The following is a 1,116-nucleotide window of genomic DNA, read 5'->3' on the forward strand; positions in this document are numbered from 1 at the left end:
CCCAAAGAGTTTAAAATCCTCGGGAATGCTGTCAGTTTGTGTGCGAATAACACAAAACCCAAAGGGATCCATTTTAAAATGTTTTTTTCTAAACAGCAAGGGATGGGGAGGGGTTTGCTTGTTTTTTTTAAGTGAGCTACATTTTTCTGGCTTTCTTAAAACTCAGAATTTCACCCCAAAAAAGCCTGTCTTGGAGCTTTCAGGAAAAAAAAAAAGCTCATCCTTCTCTGAACCAAACTTCTTAGGTTTCAGCCAAAAGTTCGCCTCTTCCGCCACCCTCTCTCCCAACATCCTCAAAGTATCAAATCTGAGTTACTCTTTTTAAAAAAAAAAAAAAAAACACGACAAAAATAACAGCAAAAATAAAAAAGAACCAACAGAAAAAGTCCCATCGACTCTCCAAAATGACACGGGGTGATCCTCCGCCCTGGCCAGCCATCTTCACTCGTCGGCATCCGGCTTGACGTCCAGCATGGCATGGAGCTCCTCGGGCGTGTAGCCCAGCAGGCTCTGCAGGTCGCAGACGAAACGGTAGACGTAGCGTTTCCCGGCCGTCTTGTGGATGATGTTCTTGTCGTAGTAGTAGCGCAACCCGCGGCTCAGCTTCTCGTAGTTCATCTTGGGTTTGTTTTTCCTCTTGCCCCATCGCCTGGCCACCTGGGAGAGGGGTGGGAAGAGTCAAAGAGGGGAATGCACGCCGCAGGGAAGGGAAGGAAAAGTCCTTCTGGCTTGGTTGGGCAGCCATCGGCAAGCAGCAGTGCTGGACACGAGGGAAGGGAGAGGACTTTCCTCATCTTTAAGATGGACACGGATGGGTCACAAGCGTTAAAGTCTGGGAAAACCAACCTCCATGCAATGGCAGAGCATTGCAGAGGACTCTTATCAGGATCTGTAAGTCAGGGAAAGGAGCAAATGTCCCACCTGTTCCCCAAAACCAGTGGGAAGCCCCCCCCCCTCACCGGTACACATCCTATTTGAAGAGCTTTGGCAATACACCTCTCTCCACGGTGTTTCAGCTACTCCACACCACCTTTGGACACAAATCACTGCTTCCTAGGTATTACTGCAGCCCAATTTTTAACAAGGTTTCAGCTGGGCTCTAATTCATTGTTTTTC

The 1,116-nt window shown here is 48.1% G+C and overlaps 1 protein-coding gene across 1 annotated transcript in view; it reads right to left on the minus strand.

Moving 5' to 3' along the window:
* Positions 1-191: 191 nt before the first annotated feature.
* Positions 192-1,116, minus strand: part of ETS1 (ETS proto-oncogene 1, transcription factor) — a 21,059-nt gene continuing 20,134 nt past the window's right edge. The window contains 1 exon segment of the mRNA XM_035897461.1: positions 192-657. Within this exon segment, the coding sequence (XP_035753354.1) occupies positions 442-657 (216 nt within the window). The 3' untranslated portion in view covers positions 192-441.

Source organism: Egretta garzetta, unplaced genomic scaffold (assembly GCF_000687185.1).
Source record: "Egretta garzetta isolate BGI_Z169 unplaced genomic scaffold, ASM68718v1 scaffold207, whole genome shotgun sequence".
Lineage (NCBI taxonomy): Eukaryota > Metazoa > Chordata > Aves > Pelecaniformes > Ardeidae > Egretta > Egretta garzetta.